The 25081-nt window shown below is 31.1% G+C and overlaps 1 protein-coding gene across 1 annotated transcript in view; it reads left to right on the top strand.

Moving 5' to 3' along the window:
- The window catches only part of LOC142328119 (alpha-tocopherol transfer protein-like), a 106047-nt gene that overhangs the window by 41825 nt on the left and 39141 nt on the right, over positions 1–25081 (top strand). The window contains exon 2 of the mRNA XM_075371639.1: positions 18279–18441. Coding sequence (XP_075227754.1) covers positions 18279–18441 — 163 coding nt within the window. The remainder of the gene's footprint in view (positions 1–18278; positions 18442–25081) is intronic.

Raw genomic sequence — 25081 nt, 5'->3', positions numbered from 1 at the left:
AAGAAAAGAAAGTTAAGAAAAAGAAAAGAAATTTAAGAAAAGAAAAAGAAAAGTTAAGTTAGGAAAAATTTTTTTTATAGCCCTCATAGAGAGCTTTTCAACGATATATCATAAGTGGTACTTATTATCATTGGTTCCAGAGTTATAGCTAAGTAAAATTTTAATTAATGAAATATTTGGATCGTACAAGGATAAGGCACATCGGTTCAAATCAGACTTCATTTCTTTTTTTTTTAACGTTTTTTTAAAAATCTAAATATATTAATTAATTAATGATTTATTAACCTGTGATTGTAAACAAATCTTTTTAACTTTTTTTTTAATTTAAATACATTGATTATTAATACTTATTAACCTCTGATAGTAAAAAAATGTATATATGCAACTTAATAGGCGTACAAAATAGTCATGCGGTGTCCACATCATATATTTGTGTTAAAAAACACAAAATGGAAGGGATACACGTAATAAATAATCTATAAAAAATCAAAATAAATGATTGCATAATTTCGAAGTAACTTTATACATGTTCGTCTATTAACCTTATTTAATAAACAAAAAAATATTTGTACAAGTCATTAATTATTATTATTATTATTTATAATGTAAATATTATTATTTTTTCTTTAAATAATTCGGTGAACTCTGTAATAAATAACTACGTCCTGTATTCTAAAAATAAGTTGCAGTTGCAAATTTTTCAGTTTTAAAGGGATAATCCTTATTTAAAAAAAAAAATATATTTTATTACATATTATTATTATTTCCGAAGGCAATTCGATAAAATGTTTTAGAGAAAAATATTATACAATTATTGCTTTACTAATACATTTTACAATTTTTTTTCAATTTCATTTACCCCGCTTCAACATCCGGAACAGCATCTAAGCATAACTCCGCTCCGGTGGGGAGGGGGTGCCTTTGCCCTCAAACTACCTCGGCAGAACAGAAGGTCCCGTCCAGGTAGCCCGGGTTTTGCAGTACATGCCACGCCTCTAATGAGAGGATCCCAAAGGGGTTCCCTCACCGGTACTACGATCTTAATGTCCTGCCCCTAATGGGGAACCCCCAAGGGAATCCCCACCTGGACGACGGTCTTACATTCCTCCCCCCCCCCCCCCCCCCCCCCCAACAGAGATGCTGCGAAGGAGCCCCGTCCAATCATTGATGGTGGGACGTCCGAGCCTCCCACGCCTCCCCAACAGACTCCCATCAACACTGAGTAGGCACCATACCATCAAGTCGCAGGTGAAGCCTTGCATCCCCTACCACCGGGTGCATGTCCAAACAACCGACAGGAAGGACACCGAGCCTCTCGCCGGCAGTCCTTCCGCAGATGACCGACCTCACTGCAAGTGAAACAGTAGCCACTACTATCTGGCTCGGTATATGAATTGACCCTGTGGCCTGGCTTCCAGCAGTGAAATCAAAGGTCGTCAAATGAACGTCTCATAACCCTTCTTCTTTCTTTACTGTTTAGCCTCCGGTAACTACCGTTTAGATAATTCTTCAGGGGATGAATGAGGATGATGTGTATGAGTGTAAATGAAGTGTAGTCTTGTACATTCTCAGTTCAACCGTTCCTGAGATGTGTGGTTAATTGAAACCCGACCGCCAAAGAACACCGGTATCCACGATCTAGTATTCAAATCCATGTAAAAATAACTGGCTTTACTAGGACTTGAACGCTGGAACTCTCGACTTCAAAATCAGCTGATTTGGGAAGACGCGTTCACCACTAGACCAACCCGGTGGGTCTCATAACCCTGCAAGCCACCCATCCAGTACGGATACGTCTATCAGCCAATAATTTATCCGCAAGGATGAGCGGCACAGCCACAGTGACCACCTGCGTCGCATCATAGGCCGGTCGCATGGACATAACTTTGATCGACACTGACTCCCCCGTGATTTTCCGAAACTTCGTAATGAACTCATCCTGAGTGGTGAGTACATCCACATCGTTATTAAGGATGTGGACCCTCTTACCGCCCCTCCCTGTCGAGAGTCGTAGTGGTGCTCTCGACCTTCGCAGAAATACCCTAGATTATCCGTTCAGCAGCACCACTATCGCCCCGCACCAGGATGTGGAGGTCCTCACCCTGTCCCTTACGCGCGGAGATAACCCCGACTTCACCTGGCGACACAGTTTCTTTCACTAAGCTGAGGAGGTCAGCGGAAGTTTTCCCCTCTTGATTACCACTGTCGTTGTCGGCGGGCCTACCTGCCGTTTCCTACCGGCCTGAAGGTAATCCTTCTACATCGACACTAACAGGTCCACAAAATGTTTCTTCCCAATCCGTCGATTGAAATATTCAACTGTGCGGTGCAAAAGTTGCCCGACTCGCCCCGATAGTCCTGAAAAACACACGGCCCGACTGACCCCATTCTTAATCAACTGAGGAACCGACCGGCAGAAAGTGGAGGCCACCTCACGGTCCCCAGCCGCCGAGTAAATTACTAGGGCAGAACGAGCAAGGTCAATCTTGGAGCCACTGCCGTCCCCGGACAGGGCTCGAGCAGATGACTTACAATAACTTGACCCGCCGTCAATTTACCCGGTCTTTGTTAGCAACACCATCATCAATCATTCGACGAAGCTCCGCACCTGACCAGGACGCAGTTCAGCCAAGACCCGCTGGAGTCTGCAAAGCCATGTCCTGACGGTGAAATATGTCTGTGTGGCCTCTTCCACCGTGTCCGGCCGAGTTCATTGTCCTTCCTGAGGTTCTACGATTATTTCATCAAGAACATCTTGAAACATCATCATCATACGAATAGAGGCCTCCATATGTTCGAAACACTCCTCGACTTCTAGTTTTGTGTTCGTATGCTGCCACACAAGCGAGCTTAACTCCCTAACGTGGTTAAACAAAAAAGTCATACGATTATTTTGAACAAATTTAAATTTACATTTTAATAAATTTTTTTTGGTTTAATGTCATCGGTTGATAGACCATTACCAATTTTAATTCTCATATATTATTAGTATATGCGTGGTTGGAAAACCTCAGAAGTATATCACTTTCAAATATAAGAAGTAATTATTTTTCTTATCAGAAAGTTATATCTGTAAAGTATCTTCCATATTTTGATACTATCTTTTAAGTCGTCACTTACGGTACGTGAAGAAACCATCGAGGGAGTAAATTGCCAGTTCACATACAGGAATATATATCCGAGTACTAGTCCTGGTCAGTTGTAAATGTTTCACACGTTATCAAAAAATATCCGTTATATCTATCAGTAATGCTGATGGTTGAAAATTAAAAAAAGATAAAAAATAAACTAAATTATTACTACTTAGGAAGAAAATTGGAATATTAAAATATGTAAGCTGCATGTAAAGAATTATACAAAAAATTATTCAACGCTTTAAGTAAGGTTTTTGAGAAACAAGACATATAGTTATTGTATTTATCCGCTTCCTTGACCAAATAAAACCAAAATTTAATGGTACCAATGACCTACTTTCAAACGTCATCGTATAAAATTTAATAAAAATCGGTTAATGCAGTCTGATAACATTAAAACGATAACTGATGAAAAAAGCAACAAAACAAACAAGACTAAAAATCCCACAATATGAATTAAATTATCCAAATACATAACCAAGTGTCACTAATATGATAAATAGAATCGCCTAATAAGTACAAGAATGTAACTTTCAGTCCAGAACCGACAAAAAATAAAAAAAAAGGATTTTTCCACCTCCCCCCATTTTATGGATGTTTTAATAGGACCATCAGTAAGTATCTTCTTACCTATCTTAGGGATATTAAATTAAGTGAAAGAAGTGATATACCTTAAAATAAAATTTTAAGAACAGCACCCATAAAATCCACATATCCTTGCTCTTTTGACCGATCGTAATCAAAATTAAATGGTATCATATTCCAATATACAGAGATCATCGTACCGAATTTCATTTGAACCCGTTTATCCTTAATGGATATGTTAAGCAAAAAATAGATCTCAATATACACATTTGAATTCCAGTAAGATGTGTACTTACAGGAAGAATTCTTTACATAAGGTAAACAGAGGACATATACACCAACAAAAAAAAAACACGTTAACGTTTAAAAATTGAAAGTTTTTAAAAATAATTGGTAAAACAAATTGTTAGGGATGTAGGATGTAGAGGGTATACTGAAATGAAACGACTAGCACTAGATAGGGAATCTTGGAGAGCTGCATCAAACCAGTCAAATGACTGAAGACAAAAAATAAAAAATAATTGAATAAAAAATGTAACGAGAAAAATTATTTATAATTTTAGAGCAAACTGCAGATTAATTTGGATATTAGTTGGAAGTTTAGTGAATAATGTACCAAGAAAGGTTTATAAAATAATTATTAAAAAGTAGATGCTAAAATAATTTAAGATAATTACAAACCTAACGAAACTGTGAAGTATCTTAATCCAAACCAAATTCAAGGTGACAAAAAATAAATAATATTTCCCTTGTAAAGAAACAGTATTTAAACTTTTAATGAAACGTTCATCATTATCGTTTTCATTCTGCCCTTCTCTAAATCTTTTTTAACTCCTTTCACCCATCTCTTACTTTTTTTTTATCTTCCAGTTTTAACACAATGTAATGTTTCCTTTTCCTTCGATAACAGTCTTCATTTGAACTTCACCATCTTTCTTTATTCTTTTAATTGAAATATCCATCTAGAAACCGTATTAATCAATATATATCCAACCGTTTATGGTCCAACTAATCGTTTTTCCTTTTTTAATTTATTTTTTAATAAACGCCTTCTATTGGTTTTTTTTATCCTTTCTTATTTTCATAACTTTAAAACTGCTTCAAACCTGAACTATTCCTTATCTTGATAATCAGTAAACTGCATTTTATTTCTTAATATTATTATTATTGTTATTATTTATAGAATATTGCATATAAGATGTATGTATTCTTATAGAATCAAATGTTATTATTTTTATAAAAATTGTGAAATATTAAAAAGATTTAACTTTAAAATATTTATCAAAAATAAATCTGTATAAAGGTTTTTACGGTAATTGTCAAATTTTATTTAGTCGATTAATTTTAATCTTCAACCCAACTCGACTATACTAAAAAAATGAAAATCTGGTCAAAAAGGATGGATTGATATGAAATTTTAAATCGGTTAAAAAAGCCACTCACTGTTCTAACGTTATCTTCATAAACCACATAAAAAATACGTTTTAAATTTATTTATTTATTTATACGCAAACAAATTAATTTTTTTTTTATTCGAAATTTATTTAAGCTGACATTTTAACTTGTGATTTATTATTACCATTTAGAGAATTATTTGAAATAAACAGCTAAGTTAATCTTTAAATAAATAAAAAAGAAGAATTTAGTACTGAAGGATTCGTTGTTATTGAACTTGCAAAGCACCCGTATGTGAGACTACCATAAAGCATCCAGTTTCAGAGTTTATTTTTAGCAGATACCTAATGACACCATATAAATATATTTTTCCTTCAACCATCTTTTAAATACAATTACTGTTAAAATATAAATTAAATAAAACATAAAATTATTTATACTCGGTTTGTTTTAGTTCTTCTTCTTAATGTAAGTTAAAATAAATAAATAAAAATAAATTATAATTGTAATAATATTTATGTAATATTAACAGGTACGTAATAAAGTACTTTCATTTTGTATAAATTGTTGTATTATGCGAATCAGATGTCTTTTCAGGTAATTTTTACTTTGTAAGTGTACTTGCACCAGGTAAATGTGTAAGAAAAAGGAAAACCTCAAGAAGGAGCTTTCCTGTTGAAATATTTTGGTAAAAAATTTAATTACGTGTAGTAATACACGTAATTAAATTTGTATGCGAAATACAAATTCATTCTCAATATCTCTTTCTAAACCTCCATTTTTTTTTTTTTATTACTTTTACTTCATGAACTCACCACAGAAGCTTATAGGAAAGCTTGTACGTGGAATATGGAAATAGAAGTTTTTAGTGTATGAAAAATGTCACGTCTAATCGGGATTCGAACCCGGAACCCCCGGATGAAAAACCGACGCGCTAGTACTCCGCCACGGACATCAGCATTTATCTTCTTTTTTTTTTTTTAATTTAATAAAAGTTAACTTTTTTGAAATACCGTAATTGTAATTTTTTACAATACTGTACCCGACAGTATTGATTTTTAATTAATTAAGACACACAAATAAAATTTTCATAAACCCATTTCCAAGTAAATTAAAAGAATCTTTGTAACAACGCCCCAAACCTATATATTTTTAACTTAATAGAATTAATTTTATTTAAATCAAAAGAAATTTCAACACGCAAACGGTTTCCAAACAGAACTAAAATTTATGAAATAAAAAGAAAAATGCAATAGGACTTTTTGAGTCAAGGATTCATAAGTTAAAAAATATTTTTTTTAAAAACCCGGTTTAGACTGGTCACTTTTTTACCACAAACAATAAATTTTTACTATAATAGCCGGAAAAGTACTATGGGATACGATGTGGAATAAATAAATTTAAACAAAATATAAACCGAAATAAAATAGAATTGAAAATAAATTATAAGATTTTTCGTTAATAAATTATAGAAGCTGTCACATGTAAATTTCCTGTATCCAATCACCGTTTTTAATCCTAAAGAAAAACTTTTATAACGAACCCTCTACATGTAAACGAGTATAATAAATGTTAATATATTTCACGATTTATACGCAGCAAGCTGATCTCAACTTCCTTACCGGCTACCGTAGCATATTACTATCATTTAGTATCACTCTACCAGTAACTTTACAAAAAAATAAAATGATTGGTTATAACTGCTGCAGTAAATAAAAAATATACACCAGTCTCTTTGCTGTTTACTTATTTTCCTTAAAAGTTAACTTCGAAAGTTCTTGGTCCTTAATTTAAAAAAGAGCCTTTACTAAACTCAAAAGGTCTGATATAAAAATCCCACATACAAAAAAATGGGAACTATTTTTCAGTTTTAGAATTTCTACTACCTTAAACTTTAGATTGCCAACGGTTCTGATCTCGGAGACTGTTCTTAAGATATATATCCTAAGATTTATTCAAATTATGCATTCTCCACGCTGTATTTATATTTAACAAAAATTTGTTAATTAACGAGTGTTAAATTACTCAGTAATAAACTACTCTTGTTATAGGGCTTTGAACTGTAAGCATCCAAACCACAACTCATATAGAATATGAGTATCTAATATACTATTATTAATTTTCCGTCTAGATAGCGCTATAGCTGTAGAAGGGAAAGTATTATAATCGGTCAAATTTGGGCATATGAGTTTTTCACCGGATGTTGACGTTTTCTTAGCTAAGAAACCCAAAAAAGCCGGATGGAAATTTTCCGGATGTTAATATTCGTATACAAGTGTGTGTTCGGTGTTTACCTCTAAATCACCTTATATCTCCAGAATTACTGGACAGATTTTGACCAAACTTGGTGAGATTACTTCTATATATGGGCATTAACGGCAATAAATGTACAATTTAAAACATCAAGGGTATGAGACTGTAGCACAAGATCAACCTCAGTATCAGGAGATTTCACATAATTAAGGTCATATTTTTCTTCAGCACGTTTGTTAACAATTAAAAAACAACAATATCTGTACAAAGAAAATTCCCCCGTCCCAAAAAATGATCTAAACTACTGCTACATTGTGACATCACAGGTAAACGGTAGAATTAAATAAATTAATAATATTTAAAGGGTAAAAAAGTAACTCGGTCTGGCCGGATCTCTAAGTCAATCGCCCGGTTGACTCGGTACCTGGGGCGTTAAGCCTCGCGGCTATACCAGTCCACCGACCGTACAATTTGTTCTATGTAAGTTGTGAAATCACATTACTTTAGTTAGTGCTGACCGTCGCCGTTACTACCGCCACACGAATTAGATACGGTATGCGCGCGTGTTTTAGTTATTATCACTGAATTAAAGAAAGTAAAAAATTCTATATTTTAAATTAAGTTTAACTTTCCCGGAATACGGTTTTAGCCGCGTGACGGGAAAATCCTACAACTGTGTTGTCAACTTTTTTATCCGATTCAGTTTGAAATCGGGTCTAAAGCTCAAACAATAGACACATTTCTCAAATCTAACGACGACATCTATCGATGTTTAATAGAATATCGTAACTTCATCGAGATAACTTCTTACAGTTGTATTACTACCCGTGTCATTAAGACATTTTAATTGTTATTAGAGAATATCTCTCCCACCCCACCACCCCCACCACCGGAATTTGAAGATCAATCGTAATGAGGTATATCTCTTGGAGAGTTGCAGTGTAATATAAGATTACGGGTGATAAGTATATTAGAAGACCTATATGTGAAAACATTACCTCCACGTAGATTTAAAGGTCAGACCAAACCTTTTCATAGCTATCATAGTTAGACAAACCGTCATTCCCGTATAAATATTATTAAACTTCATTCCCAATCTACAGAGATCAGTTCGAATTCTTACCCAGATTTATCCTTAGGTGAAGCAATCCTTTCGTTATACCACGCTCCCGTAATTTTATTTATATTATATTATTATTTATTCGTTTTTAACAATGTACGTTTGAAATTATATATCTCTCATAGATCGTTAAAATAAATCTAAAAATTCTTTTAATATTTAAAATAAAACAATATACTATATTAATTATGAACACAGATTTTTGATAACGTGTTAATTACACGTTAAACTGAATGGTAAATAAGATATATTTTTAATTTATTTATTGAAATAACTACATCCTTTATTAAATTGTTATCTACTGAATAAAATATTACAGATCAACAATATTTAATAGTTAATTTATTAAAACGATTACAAATATTTAATAAAATTAAAATAAATCTTCGATTATTTTTACCATTGTACACGTAAAACAAAGAAATAAAAAAATTAGAAAACGCCAACTTTTTTTTTGCTAATTAATTCAACATTATATTTTCGGTTTCGGTATACGAAATGAAATTTACACGCATCACATCAAATAAAAAAGTAGAACAGCACTGCAAAGCAATATATTTATTTACCCGTTTTAATAATCTATATATTTAAATGTTATTAAAATAAAAAGGAACATAAAAATAACGATTAGTTAAGAAGAGAAAGAAGGAAAAAGAAACAAGAAATTCCTCATGTGAAAGAGACAATGTAATATGTGATCAATAAAACGTGTTCGCGTCATTGAAAGCATCATATACATATACTTGAACAACCTGATACGAAATAAACTGAAAACAGGTTACTCTGGACTAGTGGCATTGAACGTAACTAGTTATAAAGATCATATGTAATGACGTACGTAATCTTACAATTTAACCAAAGGATCTTATTAGATATTATTGTATAAGTAAAACTTATACATATATAAAAACACGTACAAAACTTGTTAACTGATTTATACTAACCAACAAATATAAGCTTCCTGAAACAATTTTACTTCTCTCTATGACAAAAAATATACCATTATAAACAGCGAAGAAATATAATCCATTATACTTTAAACGAAAAAAAGAACTAACACTTGAAAAATAAATTTAAATAATTTCTGTCAGTCCACCATCCACATTAGGTTGGATTATAAACCACTTTTTGCATACGATATTCTGATTTAATTATAATTAACAGAAGAACCCTGAAGTAATAAATTTTTTATTTTATTTTTATAACCAGGATATCTTGTTTCATATAACGTACAATAATCAGCATTCTTTATAAATTAATCATTTTAGTTGTAGAGATTATAGTATTTGTGTCTATTGTTTAATGATGTTATATATTTTTTTTTGTTTTTCATTCGACTTTTATTAAATCTTATACCTATGTGGTATATCTAATAAAACCACCTATGTGGTTTTATTCAGAGTTAATGTGTTTATATATATATATGGACATTTTATATATATATATTATATTTATATATATATATATATATATATATATATATATATATATATATATATATATATACATAATTTATATTATATTAATCCGATCAACCCAAGTACAGAAATAATAAAATAAAATAGGATGACACCTACCTTATTCCACAATCCAAGCAAGAGCGCTTTCGAGAGTACCTCGCATCATCAGTTGCTCTATATTTGAAAAATGATATAGAATAAATATATTTATATATTTATAAAATGATGCGAGGTACTCGCGAAAGCGCACTTGCTTGGATTATGGAATAAGGTAGGTGTCATCCTATTTTATTTTGTTAATTCTGTGCTTGGGTTGATCGGATTAATATAATTTATATAGTACAGAGGAATATGATTCTCGAAAGGATCGTAGTTAGAAATATATATATATATATATGTCGCAGAACTCTGGAAACACTCATCAGTTTATTCAGTCAAAACTTCCCTACATGTATGCCTCGTGAAAATATGGAACGAAGAAAAACTTCCAGAACACTGGACCACAGCCCTCATCCATCCATTACATAAAAAAGGGGATAAAACTAATCCTGAAAACTACAGAGGCATATCTCTCCTGGATTGCACATACAAAATCCTGTCGAGAATCATATACAACCGATGCAAAGACCAACTTGAACTGGAACTTGGGGAATACCAAGGGGGATTTAGGCCATGGAGAGGTTGCCCGGAGCAAATAATATCCTTAAAACTTATGATGGACTTATATAAAAGACGGAAAAAACAACTAATAATCACCTTCGTCGACTTTAAAAGGGCCTATGATTGTATACACCGACCATCCATGCTGAATATTCTGAGAAACCTGGGCCTTCACCCTAAACTCGTAAACATGATAAAATTAACTTTAACCAATACCCAGTCCAGAGTGAAATTCAGAGGTGAACTCTCTCAACCCTTCTACATAAAAACTGGATTGAGGCAAGGAGACGGCCTCTCACCACTCCTTTTTAACTGCGCCCTTGAATTTGTCATGAGAAAATGGTATGAAATAAATCCCAAAAATATAAAAATGGGTACTAAGAAAAACTCCATAACACTAAATCGCCTAGGATTTGCAGATGACCTCGCTCTTTTAGCAAATAATATTCAAGAAGCCAAAACACAAATCATGAGCCTTCAAAACCTAGCACAAAAGATAGGGCTTCATATCTCTTTCGAAAAAACTGAACTAATGGCCATAGATCCTCTGGTAATAGAGCACATTACGGTAAACAATCAGAAAATTAAAATAGTAAAACAATTTAAATATCTAGGGGAAATAATAACTTATAATTTAAATGAAAAAGTGACATGGCAAAACAGGACAAATAAAATGATTAAATCCCAAAAATTAACTTGGTCAACATATAACAAAAAATGCCTTTCTGCTAAAACAAAACTTAAACATTATAAAACTGTAGTACAGCCAGAAGTCACCTACGGAAGCGAGACCCTTTTCAAAATCACTCAGAAAAACCGAATTGAAAAAATTCTGAAAATAGAGAGGAGAATTGTCAGAACGTGTATCAATAAAAAACACCAAAAAGAAGGCCAATGGTGGATTGTGCCAAATGAGGTGGTGTATCGAGAAATAGAGCCTGTTACTGATACTATGCGGAAAAAAAGAATCTCTTTCTTCGGTCATCTCATAAGGACACCGCAAACAAGACCGTCAAGAAATATCATTGAAAAGCTCTGGTTCCAAAAGCTAGAAGTAGGATGGATCAAAGAAATTAGAGAAGATATGAAAGAATTGGGAATTTCCCTGAATGACCTACAGAATAAAACTGGAAAAATTACAAAGCTAAAAGATAAAAGCATTAGATTTAAACAAAAGACAGACAAACGACAAAATACAACGAAGAGGGTGTTTACGGATGAAGAAAAGAAAGCAAGATCTGAACGGATGAAGAAATACTGGGCAGCTCGAAAGAGTAAAATAACACGCTTTTCTCAGAAAAGATCCAACTAAAATTGACTTAAGTGGTCCCATGTTGGCCGTAAAAGCATAATAATAATAATATATATCAATGCAGATGTACGGGATTCGGCAGGAATTCACTTTGTTTCTGTTGCGAAATGATTGGAATATTGTCGGCAATATTGGTCAATGGACATAGAGGTTCATCCGATTAATGATCCTTGGGTGCTCATTCCTGGCATAGACAATAAAGACCTTAAGGAATTGGAAACGGCTCTTGCTTGTAGTCATAATAAGAAAGCGCCAGTGACGGACAACTTAAACTTGGAATCGTTTAAATATACACTATTGGAGCTACACGTCCGGTTAGAAAGTTTCTTTGATTTATTCTGGAAACAGAGGAGAACACGAGGAATGGAGAAAGGCATTGGTGGTTCCTATTTTTAAAAGAGGTAACAGAGAAGATCTTAATAATTATAAAGGAATAAGTTTGTTAAATTCTAATTATAAGTTATTTATCCCGGATATTGATTAATTGAATTAGAATCATGATAGAGACTGAGCTGCCGGAAGAACAAACTGGTTTCCGGAAGGGACGTTCGTGTACGGATAATATCTTTGTATTAGAACAGATTATAGAGAAGAGAAGGGAATTTAACTGCAGTACTTATATAGTATTTATTGATTATGAAATGGCCTTCGATAAAATATTGAGAGATAAATTACGGAATATAACGGCGGAAAGAGGAATTCCTTTACAAATTATTGAGGTACTGAAAATTTTTATACCGGGACACAAGAATAGCGGTTAAATTGCGAAATGTTAATGTTGAATATAGGAGGTGAACATGGCGTAAGACAACGGTGTGGAATTTCACCTATATTGTTTGGTATTTATTTAGATGACGCCATTAGAGAATGAAAAAATAGGTTAAGAATTTTAAAAATTGACGATGACATTTATCAGAATAATTTTGTAAAGACGCTATTGTTTATCGACGATAAAGTTATTATATCCAACAGTTATTATCTAGAGCGTGCTTTGTTCGAATTGAAAAAGACAGTCAAAGAATATAATTTTAATATCGGGCCGGGTAAGACGGTTTTCATGGCTTTCTCTGGATTAAATCCGCTGCAACGTAAATTAGTAATGGAGGTTAAAATCATTGATCAAGTGAATGAATTTAATTTTACGGGTTGCAGAATATCACCTTTTGTGGAAACTGGTGTAAAAAATAAGACGGAAAAGTTTAATAAAATGTTTGGTACTACTCGTAGAACATTGGGTGGCAGGAAGAGGAATGATACATGAAACCTTATACAAGCATAGCAGTTCGGTAAATCGGGATGGTAGTGCAACACGGGTTTTGACATCATCTGATAAAAGCCGATTACAAGCTGCTAAAATGCATTTTCTTACATCGGTTACAGGAATTACCTGAAGGGATAAAGTACGAAATGATGAAGTGCAACAACAGCTGAATATTTTCAAATTGAATGACAAAATTATCGAATATAAAAATAATTGGAAACAACATGTGGATCGAATGTATAATTGTCGTTTTCCGAAGAACATAATGCAGTACTGACCGGTGGGATACAGGAATACTGGAAGATCCAAGAAGAAATGGGAAGAAAATTGACTTTAAGTTCGCAACAGTTTGAAAGGTCCAGACTTGAAATGGATGATGATGATATATATATATATATATATGTTCGTTTTATTATGTGCGTGTTCGTTGGAAATCCTTCATCATGTGCTTTTCGTAATACGAGTTCCTTGTGGTTCCTTGCTTGGAACCGATTGTAAATAAACAAATTGTATGGCAAAAAAAATTTTAGTCATTAAAGATTACCTTTTACAGTTGACGAGAAAATTGATGTTGACGTAACAATTGCAACATTTTTAAAGAGTAATAAAATAATAAGCAATTAAAGTGTCGTACCATAAAGGTTAGCTAACTTTACTTCTCGAGAGATTGAGACGTAGACTAAATGGAACCTACATTTTTCACTAAAAATATTATAAACAATTAGGTTACTATCAATCACGTCGGTTGGCCATCAAAATAGGTAATTTTTAATTTTTTTTAATTGCTGTCAAAAATTCAACGAGGATAAAAGAGTAATTCAAAAAATTAACCAGAGATATATTATTAGAATATTCTTAACGAAATATTTTTATACTTTACTTAAAATTTTAGAAATTCTTAATTCAAGTCCGTTTTACTTTTACTTTCCCATCTAGATAGCGCTACAGTAGAGTTAGGTCTAAAAGGAAAGTATTGTAATCAGTCCAGTTTGGGCATATGCGGTTTACACTGGATCTTGAAGTTTTGATACCTAAGGAACCCAATGAACCGGATGGAAATTTTCCGAATATTAATATTCGTTTGTACGTGTGTGTGTGTGTTGGCCTCTAAATCACCTTATATCTCAAGAACTGCTGGACCAATTTTGACCAAACTTACTCAGATTACTTCTATGTATGGAGGATTGATGCTATTAAATGTTTAACTGAAAAGGTCAAGGGGGTGAGGCTGTAGGGCAAGCTCACCTTCAGTATCTCGAGATTCGGTTTAATTAAAGACATTTTCTTAGGCACAGTTGTTAACACTTAAAAAAATCACAATTACTGAAAAAAATTTGAAAAATCGCACACCCATCCCAAAAACGCTGTTGTCGTCTGCTATGTTGTGACGTCATGGGTGAGCGGAAAAATTAAATAAATTAATAATATTTAGTGTAAAAAAGTAACTTGGTCTGGCTGGGTCTCGGAACTCAATCCCCCTATCGACTCTGTACCTGGTGCGTTAAGCAGCACGACTACACCAGTCCGCCGATCATAAAAGCAAAGTTTTTCTATGTAAATTGTGAAATTACATTTGTTTAGTCAGTGCCGTCCGTCACCGGTATTACCACCACGCCCGTGTGAATTAAATACGGTATACACGCGCGCGCCTTTAGTTAGATTCATTGAATTAAATAAACGAAAGAAAATTTAATTTAATTAAAATAAGTATTTTAAATTAAGTTGTGTGTGTAAATCGTCTAAACTGTGGGTTGTGTCATCAGACATAACCCACAGTTGTAGGACTTTCCCAGAACGCAACTTTAACCGCGTGACAGAAAAGTCAGTCAGTCCTACGACAGTGTTTTCAGCTTTTCAATATCATTTTACTCTACTTTTTTAGAATTTCGGTCCCAACCACGAACAGTTTTCTGGTTTACATAATAATTAACGTGGAAATTATAATGAAAGGAGAAACTGTTTTCGCAAAAGTTTTATGTTTATCTTAGAAGTGCACTTTTATCTACACAACGAGTAGAAGGAGAGGGAGCATGCTAAAAGAGAGCTAATTTAACATACTGATCTCAGTAGCGGAATGGTAGCATCTCTCCTTTTATCCGGAGGTTCTTTGTTCAATTCTTAGTCAGACACGGTATGTTTTTCAAAATCTACAAAATATTATTTTATTATCCTCCCATCAGTAGATGTTCCAGAATAAAGTTTTCCAATGCCAAACAGAATAAAACGAAATAAAGAGGAATTAATTACCGATAGGATTTTTCTCCTTCGAATCAATTATAGTCATTCAACATACCTATTCAGTGTTCGGAGGCAATAAGCGGTATATATCGGGTCAAAAAAGAAATATACGCAAAAACAAGAAAAGTTTAATTTTATCAGGTAATTAAATTAAACAATTTTGTGTAATAATTAGTATATTAAAACAAGAAAAAAAAAGGAAATTTAAAAAAATTTTCCTGTTCTTTTATCAAAAAATTAATTTTTTAAAAGTCATAAAAATTAGAAAACAAAACTAGTTTACAAACTTGCTTTATTTTTACTGGAAAACCTTCGCCTACTTAATTTTTTATTTTTCTTCATTATCTTGTTTTACTTATTTTTTAAATCGGTTTATTGACCAACCAATAAACAGGATAATTCGGAATAAAAAAATTAACTTAAAACTTTTTAATAAAGACCTTGGTTAATTAATTAAAATTATTTAAAATTCAACAAAAGTAAATTATGCAAAATTAAATTTAAAATTTTAATTCATAATAGTTATATAAATGAATATTCAACTAAATTAAATTTAGAAAAAAATCAAACTTGTAGATTTGCTGGACTAGTGATCAATGTTACGAGTATATAATACAAGTCTCAATATTACAGGACGAGTATATCAGTTTCCAGTTGTTTTAAAATTGATTTGAGTTATATAAATATAATATTTATAAAATATATATTTACAAAAAAAATGTTTATATAAAAATTATATAATAATCCAAAAATAAATTCACCATCAAATTTACTTACACCCCCTATGAGGTACCGAGTAAATGCTGAGGTAGATAAAAAAAGTTTCTTTCATTCTGAAGTAATTTTTATCTATAAATGTTATACTTTGTGTACCTGCCTCTAAAAATCAAACGTTTAATTGCTTAAATATAAACACAAACAAAAAGCTCACATTTTTTTACCTTCTGAAAATTTACCAACATCCACAGCTCGGGTTTAATACGTAAAATATTATCCATTAATTATAAGAAATAAAAGAAACAAAAAATTCGTAGTATTAAAAATATATACATGTACAAATTTATCTTTCATATTAATATAAAATATATTTTCAAAATTCCACTTTTTTATTACCTTAAGAATAAATTTAAAGATTTCATCATCAATTCAGATCTGCAGGGTTTAAAAATCCTTCAATACAACACCACTGCCGAGCTCCGTGGTGCGAGTGGTATCATCCTCGGTCCCGGATTTGAATCCCGGTCAGGCATGGTATTTTTAGCACGCTTCAAAATTACCATCTTATCTTATCCTTTGAAGCTATACCTAGCGGTGGTCCTGGAGGCTAAAAAAAAAGAAATACAACAGCATTGATCAATCTATTAAATTTTATATCGTTACTGTATTTCAAATTTCAACTTTTTGTAGATTAGCAAGAAAACATTTTTTTCTATTAAATGAGAACAAATGTACAACAAATACCTTATAGACAACAAAACCAACAAAATGTAATAATACAACGATTTAAAAACTGAAATTATTATCGTTACTTTACTTTACATTTTTTTTTTTTATTAAAAAAAATAAATTAAATAAAACTTTATAATATTAGGCTATTCATAGAAATATTTCCACGGAGTTAAGGACCATAAATTAATGGCAAGATCTACCATTTTGTTCAAAATAGAATAATTTTTTTTTTAATTAAAAAAAGGAAAAAGTATCAGGTTTTATCTATCACAACTTAATTAGGTTTATAACCACGTATAAAAATAATTTTAATTAATATTTTATTTATAAATGACTTTTTTTATAATTTCTGGTAATCTGAATCAGCAAAACGTTTTTACAAATTTCTTTACCCAAATAAATTAAATATATACAAATGTATATATATATATATACTTTTACATATGATAAATTTATTATTAACGGATCTGATAACAAAGTTGTAATAATTCTCTGGTATTAGTTATTTATTCTTATATAATGGAAAAATAATGATACATGAAACAAGTTTCAAAAATTCAAAAAATCGATACTTTGAATTTTATCTGCTCCCCATCCCCAAAATCACCTCCCAAGAAAATATTTTGATTTGTCTAGGTTTACTATGTTAAATGAAAGAAACTAAAGAAAATTCCACTGGAAAATGTACAACCAATAAAAGTTACCTATGATTTTGGAGGGGGGAGCTGGAGGTGAATTATGATGAAAATTATTATAAAATTATTATTAAAAATTTAAATAAACCAAAAACAGTTCTAAAAATTTCCAAATATCAATATTTTTAAACTTTGAACGATTCCCCTACCTCGAGATATTTTATTTTGCGGGTCGTTTACACTACTACTATTGCTTAGGAAGACATAAAAAAAAAAATCGGTTAAAAAATATGCAATAAAAAGGATTACTTTTCAATTTTGGGGAAAGGGAAGAATTTGGCGGGCAAAAATTGTAAAATAAGCATGTACCTAATGCACTAAAAAAAAGCTTAATATAATGTAAGGTTACGTGTGCAAAATTTTGAGAAAATTGATCCAAAAAACTAATCTAGCCCACCGCTTGGACATATTGACCCCAAACTTTTACCAACTAATTGCCAACTAAAAAACAGTTTCTCCTGTAAAACGAGATTAAACTTCAAATACGCCAACACACATACATAAGAACTTACCCCTTTTTTTTTGTTTTTGGGGTCCTTGAATCATTGAAACGTCGAGAAATTCAAAAACAACCCATATCCCATTTGAATATCATACTTTTCTTCATATAGCATAGCTCTGTGATGTCAGGAAGTAATATGTGTATTTTTAAAAGGTTTTTAAAAATTGGTAATTTTTTTTTAACTTTATTTTAATCGTATTCTATTTTGTTTCAGACAAACGAGACATCATCACAGTTATTTCCTTACGAAAATCCACCACCAGAAGTAATAAAAAAATTAGAAGAGGATATTGGTATGACAGAAGAGAGTTTAAAAGAAGATATAAAAACACTGAAAGAATGGATGGTGAAACAACCACATTTACCAAATATTGATGGTAATTATTTGATTTTTTTGTGAAAATGAAAGTGAGGTATTGCTAACAGTCTTTTGAAATAATAATAATAATATTAATTACGGAAAAATCAAATCGTCTTCGATTCTGAATCGTCATGCTTGCGAGCACTCGCGTAAAATTTATAAAATCAATTTAGAATGAAAAATGAATAAACCAAATTCAGAAGTAATTAAGTTACAACCGCACGATTCCTTTTATGTATATATAAAAATCTAACCTATAACGAAACTACGAATAAATCGAACAAGAAAGACCATAACTGGAAAAACTATTTTTATCTCGTTCATCGACTTATGAATTAGCCAGAATTCGGCCGGAAACGTAAAATCTACTTTTATATTATTCACAAAGGAAAATTCCGATGTAAAACATTCTTATGAAACTTATAAAAATTTTTGTTTAATTTAATTCTAATTGCTCACCTACAATATATTTTCTATAATACATCGTAGAGAAATAAACCGTAAAAACTATTTCATTATAAAGAAGCAGAAATTGGTTTGGAATTTCAACTACTTCAGGGAATTTATTTAAAATTATAATTTTCTTCAGTTTTATTTCTTAAAAATTAAATTTTATTTCTATTATATTCTTTTTAAGCGAAAAAAAATAATAATTAGTATTTATTTATTATATTTTTATGTAAAGCAGTAGTTCCACCCTTTAATTTCGAAATTTATAAAAAAACTGATAATTTTTTTTCAACTAGATTTCCCTAATGAACCATTCCTGAAACGTGTGGTTATTGAACCCCGACCACCAAAGTATCTTTACCGGTTTCCGTGGCGCGAATAGTAGCGTCTCGGCCTTTAATCCGGAGTTCCCGGGTTCGAATCCCAGTCAGGCATAGTATTTCCACACGCTACAAAAATTGTCATTTATCTCATCTTCTGAAGAAATACCTAACGGTGGTCCCGGAGGTTAAAAAACACCTAAGTACACCGGTATCCACAATCTAATACTCAAATCCGAACAAAAGTAATTATTTTTTACTAGGATTTGAACCTCAGAACCTTTGACTTCGAAAATCAACTGTTAAACAACTGATTTGTGACGATGAATTAACCACTAGACCAACCCGTTATATTAGTTTGTATATATATATATATATAATATATATATATATATATATATATATATATATATATATATATATATATATATATACATATAAAATACATACAGTGAATCGTATCCAGTCGAGTTTCATTCCAAGGATAATGTATTCGAAAATGTAAATTAGAATTTTTCTATTCAATTTTCCGAAGTTTTATTCAATTTATGTTATACTATTTTGTTAAGAATTAAATTCTCTACAATGTGTTTATTACCCGATTAATTTATTTAACAAAGTTATTGTACGTCAAACATAAAAAGCCGGATTTTTATGCCAATTTATTGGTTTTCATCTTACATTTCTCAAAACCTACTGCAAATACGATTCTGGAATTTATTTTATTCAGTTTTTCAGGTCAAAAGCCATAAGAAATCACAAATACTGTCCTAAAAATTTCAATACGATCTGAATTAACTCGAATGAAATCTTTCACTAACCGTAACTCGCAAATAAAGTATTTTAGAACATATGAATTTTTTCCATTATTTTCACGACTAGAATAGGTTATGAAAGTCCCGGAAGAACAACGTGATACACCTATACGTGTATATATATATTTTTTTTGTATAAACATTCTACGTGTTTGGAGTTTATAACTTTGGCGATTCAACATTGTAGCTAGTAACATACTTGATGCCTCGGCACACATGTCTGTTATCACGCCCTCTGGTTACGAATAAAATGTAATTATTATTCGTAATAAAGTACTGAAACCGCTGTAGTCATTATTTTTCAAATTAAAAAATATTAAATTTTCATTTAGTGATAATACCAAATAAATGATAAAAGCATAATTTTACTAGAAAAGATGAGGAGGGAATAAGTACCTAATTTTTTGTAGATAAAATTTGAACACTCAATATCAAGAAATATTAAAAAACGTTTCCTTAGGAATTTGTTACTTCCCGTGGAAAATTTGTTTACTTCTAAGGAATTTTTAGTAGTGTAATCACGAAAAATTTCGGTTTTCGGATTTCAACGAAAATATTCATTTTGATCATCCCTGAATCCATTTTGAATAGTTTCGGCGTGACGTCTGTACGTACGTATGTATCTCGCATAACTCAAAACCGATTAGCCGTAGGATGTAGGACTGTTGTAACATCTACTTGTGCATTTCCCCTTTTGATTCCAATCGACTGAAATGAAACTGTCCAAAAAAGTCCAAAATCCAAAAAATTTGGAATTTTGAGTTTTTCTTAACTGTAGCAATAAAACCTTATTGTGAGCTATTCAACGATATATCATAAGTGGTACTTATTTTCATTGATTCCAGAGTTATAGCCAAATAAAATTTTAATTAATGAAATATTTGGATCTTACAAGGGGAAGGCACATCGATTCGAATCAGGCTTTATCTTCATTTTTTAACTTTTTATATATATATATATATATATATTTTTAACCTCCGGATCCATCGTTAGGCATTGAATGATTTATAGCGTGTGAAAATGCCATGCCGACCGGGTTTCGAACCAGGAACCTCCGGATAAAAGATCAGTTTAAATATATTGATTTATTAATAATTAACCTTTGATTGTAAAAAAAAAAAAAATTACAATAAATAATAATTCAAAAATAACGATAAAAAATATGAAAAAATTAAAAGTTATGGGTGAAATAAAATTTTATGTAAAATTAAAAATGCGAATATGTAATTTAATAGACGTACAAGGAATTTATGCGGTCTCCACATCAGATTTTTTTTAATTCGTTTAATCGGTTTATTTTTAATTTACTAAAATGTATCTTAATGGGGAAAAAAATTGTTCTTAATAGGAAGAAAATAAATACAACTTTAAAAAAATGAAATGTAGAATTTTTTCAAAAAATTATTTCAAATTCTTTTTTTTTTCTAATAAAATATTTTAGTAAAAAAAAGTATAACAACATTAGTAAAAAAAACAGTTATATCAGAAGGAAGTATTAAAGTTAATTAATCTCGTTTTGTTACTACGTTCGAAAATTCAATTAATTATAACAAAATTAATCGAATAAATAAAAATCTGATGCGGAATCACATGACTTCCTTGACCGCCTGTTAAATTACATATACACATGTTTTAAAATACATAATATTTTATTTCATTATAACTTCTGATTTTATTCATTTTTTTTTTTATTATTGAATTTTTATTTATTGTAATTTTTTTTTTACATTCTCAGGTTAATAAATTATTAATAAATCAATAAATTTAAATTAAAAAAAGGTAAAAAAAGGAAATTAATTCAATTCGAACCGATGTGCTTTCCCTTGTAACAGCAAAATATTTTATTAATTAAAATTTTATTTGGCTGTAACTCTGGAACCAATGAAAACAACTTATGATAAATCGTTGAAAAACTCCTCCTCAATGCAATACAGCAGTATTAGTATTTTTATTACTGCAATTAAGAAAAAGTCCAAAATCCAAATGTTATGGATTTTGGGTTTTTTTGGACACTTTTGGTACAGTTGATTGCAATGAAAAGGAGAGATGCACAACTAGATGTTACAACAGTCCTAAATCTAAAATTTCAACATCCTACGGCTAATCGTTTTTGAATTATGTGAGATACATACGTACGTACACACGTCACACTGAAACTAGTCAAAATGGATATTTCCGCTGAAATCTGAAAACCGAAATTTTCGCGATCGCAATACTTCCTTTACTTCGTACAAGGAAGTAAAAATTAAATTTAAAAGAAATGTTGTTTCCATATTGTAAATAATCATAAGTTTTATTCTTTTCACTGCTGGTTTTCATCGTGTTAAATAAAGTTACTTACTTAAAAAATATATTTATGTATCATAAGTAATATACGTTAACGGAGGAGATATTGTTCCGTTCAGAAACCTTGAACCCGATCTTAACATACTTTATAAGTTAAAATAAAATAGACAATTTCCGGGAATAAAATCTGAGCCGGACGAATAAAAATTACCAAGGAAAGGAAGTATATCGACGGATAAAGTTAATATCACTCACGCTAAGTAAAAATATTATAATAGAAACCGAATGAAAAAGAGAATGACGAGAGGTAAATAGCTTTTAACAAAGTAAATTTTATCCAATTTCTTTCTTGGTGATGTAAAATTTAATGCGGGGTACGAGATATAACTTATTTTTAATATGGAAAATATTTTAATTTTATTTAACAAGATTTATATTCTTATGTCGAGTTATAATTTCTTCATATTAAAAATTAAAATTTTATATAGCATATGATAAATATATATATATATATATTTACTAGCAAACCCGGTGATGCTTCGCTATTGCTAGATTTGAGTATATATATATAGATTAAATGAACACAATTGAAAGTTTCATAAAACATTATGGAATTAACAAAATTAAATCTTTCCCTTTTACCCTTTCTTCTATTTTCCATTTCTCCCAATTCCCTTTTTCCTCTCCCATTTCTCCCTTTCCCTTTCACATTTTCCGTTTCTTTTTTCTTTTCCTCCTTTCCCATTACAATTTTTACCCCTCTTCATTCTCAACCATTCTCTCCTTTTCTCCCCTTTTCCCTTTCATTCCCTCATTTTTCTTTCCCTGATTTCCCTCTCTCTTCTTTCCTTTTTTTCTTTCCCCTTTGCATTTCCTATTCCCGTTTCACATTTTCCACTTTTTCTTTTTTACTTTTTCAATTTTTCCTTCCTTTCCTTTTCCCATTTTCATTTTTACCACATTCCATTTCTCTTTATTCAAGTTTACCTTTTTTGAAAAACAAATAAATATATATCATATTTTTAAAGTTTAATAAATTTTGATGAATTTATTATTTAAAAAGAATCAAATTCTTCTACTTCCCTGTTTAGATACTGCTATAGCAGAGCTATACTTCTAAAAGAGAAAGTATTGTGAACGGTCCAATTTGGGCAAATGCGGTTTTCACCGGATCTTCACGTTTTGACACCTTTTCTTTCTTTTTCGTGATTAGCCTCCGAGAATTACCGTTCAGGTATTACTACCGAGGATGATATGTATGAATGTAAATGAACTGTAGTCTTGTGCAGTCACAGTTCGACCGTTCCTGTGATGTGTGGTTAATTTAAATCCAACCACCAAAGAACATCGGTATCCACGATCTAGTATTCAAATCCGTATAAAAGTAACTGCTCTTACTATGACTCGAAGAACTCACGACTTCCAAAACAGCTGATTTGGGAAGACGCGTTTAGCACTAGACCAACCCGGCGGGTTGACGTTTTGGCACTTAAGTAACCCAACAAACCGGATGGAAATTTTCCGGATGTTAATATTCGTATATACGTGTGTTCGATGTTGGCTTCTAAATGATCTTATATCTCTACAGCTACTGGTGTGATTTTGACCAAACTTGGTCAGATTACTTTTAAAAATATGGGGCATTGGTTCCATTGGTCTCGAACTCGATCGCCCGGTTCATTCGGTACCTGGAACGTTAAGTTTCGTGTCTATACCGGTCTGCCGGCCATACAAGTGAAATTTGTTGTGCGTAAGTTGTGAAATTACATTAGTTTAATTAATACCGACCCTCACCGCTAGTACCGCCACAACCTTGCAAATTAAATACGGTATGCGCACGCGATTTAGTTGGATTCGTTGAATTAAATAAACGAAAAAACATTATATTTAAATAAAATGATAAATATTTTAAATTAAGTTGTACGTGTATGTGTGCGTAAGCCGTGCATCAAAAACAGCACATAGTTGTAGGACATTCCCTACAACTGTGTTGTCAGCGCTTTTTTTATATACTGACAACATATGAGTTTATTTCAGCATATTATAGTTATAAGCATTCGATGTTTCTGACAGTATAATATTTTGAGGTACTCCCCCGATTTTTTCGGATGGAAGAGTCCAGAAGGGCTAACACATTATAAATCTTTTAGAATGTAGTTGGAAATCACACCTAGAACTTACTACTACAAATAATAATAATATAGTTTTGCACTATGTGACCACTTTGATTAACTTTTATCGACAGTTTTTCTTCACCCACCCTGAAAAATTCTACATCAAATTTTACATTTTATCTGCAGATTAGTAAACCTAACCGTACATGATGTAACCTTAATAACATATATGATCTGAATATATAGATTTGAATGAAATATTATGATTCCTATAGAAAATCAATTTTTTTTTTCAATTATTTTCTTATTTAAGTCACAATTAGTACACATATATATTTTTTTTGCAGCAATTTATTTTTATAGTCGGTCATCAAAACGACTGCAAGCTTTAGCTAAGAATAACATGTCAGGAAACCATCCCAAGAGAGCCCATCTCAAATACAGGATTAAAATATGCATCACCTCTCATGAAACAAACAAAATAATTAGTTAATAAAAATAATAATATTCAGATAAATAGTAAAATCACAAAACATTAAAGTCATTCTAGTAAAGTCACAAATATAAAGGCTTTATATTTAATCATACTTATTTTTTTATTAAATTTAACAGAAAAATTACTTAAAGTAGTACTCAAAGTAAGTAATGAATGCTTGCCATGAAACATTTTT

This window comes from Lycorma delicatula, chromosome 7 (genome assembly GCF_047948215.1).
Source record: "Lycorma delicatula isolate Av1 chromosome 7, ASM4794821v1, whole genome shotgun sequence".
Classification (NCBI taxonomy): domain Eukaryota; kingdom Metazoa; phylum Arthropoda; class Insecta; order Hemiptera; family Fulgoridae; genus Lycorma; species Lycorma delicatula.
This window is presented reverse-complemented; position numbering and strand designations above follow the sequence as displayed.